Source organism: Hetaerina americana, unplaced genomic scaffold (assembly GCF_022747635.1).
Source record: "Hetaerina americana unplaced genomic scaffold, ioHetAmer1.1.p SCAF_16, whole genome shotgun sequence".
NCBI classification, from domain to species: Eukaryota; Metazoa; Arthropoda; class Insecta; order Odonata; family Calopterygidae; genus Hetaerina; species Hetaerina americana.
In genome coordinates this window covers 911,472-913,202 of record NW_027286719.1, presented here as the reverse complement: position 1 = coordinate 913,202, position 1,731 = coordinate 911,472, and the positions used below count along the sequence as shown (strand labels likewise).

Below are 1,731 nucleotides of genomic sequence, written 5' to 3'. Positions count from 1 at the left end.
CTCTTATTTCTGCCACCGCGAAGTGCTTGCAAGAGCAGTCTGCAAGGTACAGCAGGTCATAGTTTTTATTTATTAAATTACACTGGCGAGGAACTTCTCCTTCGCTTTTGGTGGACAGACCCGTGATGAGACTCCAAATCCCGGTATTTTCCAGCTTCTTTCTTCGTTGTTAAAGTACTCGTATGGTTCTTGAATTAGCAGGATGACAAGTCCCATTTCTGCTGCTACCTTCCTTATCTCGTTGGTGTTTACCTTTGCTTTCTGAAGGTTAATTTGACCGATATGTATTGCTTGCAGGTTGTTCCTTATCTTCCCATCATTACCTGGCGATTTATCCATAGTTGGTTGAGCTGACGATAGAATCCCTTAATTTACAATATATTGGACATTTCCAATCGCCTGCCGAGTGTTTGGAGTCCTGGACATTAGCCTTTTTGCAGTTGCTACAGCAGATGTTCTCTTTTTCCTTGGCGCAGTCCTCGAACTTATGTTCCCCTGCACAGTGGCTGCAGCAGTCCTTTTCGTTCTTACAGTCCTTAGCTAGGTGGCCAAAACCCTGACATTTGAAGCATCTCGTAATATGGATATGGTCGCTAATTTTGCAAGAGTTAAATCCAATGAAGACTTTTCCGAAGGTCATTAGCACTTTTCTTGACTCAGGATCCAGCTCCACTACCCAGTTGGTAACATGCTCGTTTCGTTTGCCGAATCTAAATAGTGGTTTGACCAGTGCTGGTTCAGTTAGGTCGTTTTGATTTTTCAGGCAATCCTGCAGTTGTTCCTCCGTTATATCGTTCTTGACCGAGTAGACCGCGATGCGTGGGTTCCTTTTTTCCGGTTTCTTGATGATTAGTTGGCCTTTTTGGAACACGTCACATGTTTTCAGCTTTTCCTCGATTAGGTTGGAGTCTGATTCTATACATACACCTTTGTTTGCCACTCGTTTGATTCTTTTAATTTTCAGGCCGATCTTTGAAGGGTTCACCTTTTCTATGATTAGGTCCTTTGTCTGATCGCTGGTTTCTAGATCGTCATTTCCAGGGTAGATCAGAACAGAAAACGAGTTTGAGGTTGGGATCGGTTTTGCACCCGGCAAGTTTACTTGGGTCGCTTTCTTCTGCGCCTTTTGCGACGCCACAATGTCTGTAAATAGAGGAGTAGGAGCCTTGGGTATATTCGACATTTTTTGGAATTCCTCCGCGATGGTATTTTTAATTAGGTCTATGGTCTTGGTTGAAGAGTCCACCAGGATTTCATTTGCGGCAACCTGCGCATTTAGTTCAGCAAGTATCTCGTGAAAGCATGAGGTTAGTTTACTGAAGCATCCCATCATTTCCCCCTTCTTTTCTTTTGTCATTTTCTCGTGAGCCAGTAACTGGTTGAGGTCATTTGCACTATTTTCAAATTTACCCTTAGTTTCGGTGAGGAGGGTTTTGGTCCTTTCCCTGGCACCAGCGGTTCCTTCCACGCCCGACATGTTGTCGGTAGTCATAGAGAATTCCGCACTTCAAGTCGTTTAGGACATAGATATTCGTCAGCACGGGCGCAATACATACAAGTGGGATACACAGGGGTAAAACAGGTTCAAGTTCTGGTCACATGACGCTCCGGCTGGTGGCCGTGGCGTGGATTCCTAGGGTAGAGTTCCGTCAGTATCCTAGTGGTATGTGCCGCCCGCACGGCACACCTTTGCCCTGCCCGGGCGTGGACGGCCTCGGAAAATCCCCCGAC

The 1,731-nt window shown here is 45.7% G+C and overlaps 1 protein-coding gene across 1 annotated transcript; it reads right to left on the bottom strand.

Annotated features, from left to right (window-relative positions):
• Positions 1-331: 331 nt before the first annotated feature.
• LOC139687046 (uncharacterized) lies at positions 332-1,477 on the bottom strand. The gene has a single exon (XM_071584151.1). The coding sequence runs from the start codon at positions 1,475-1,477 to the stop codon at positions 332-334; it is 1,146 nt and encodes a 381-aa protein (XP_071440252.1).
• Positions 1,478-1,731: the final 254 nt, after the last annotated feature.

Coding starts and splice junctions, on each gene's coding strand:
- LOC139687046 (XM_071584151.1), bottom strand. CDS start 1,477: ATGTCGGGCGTGGAAGGAACCGCTGGTGCCAGGGAAAGGACCAAAACC.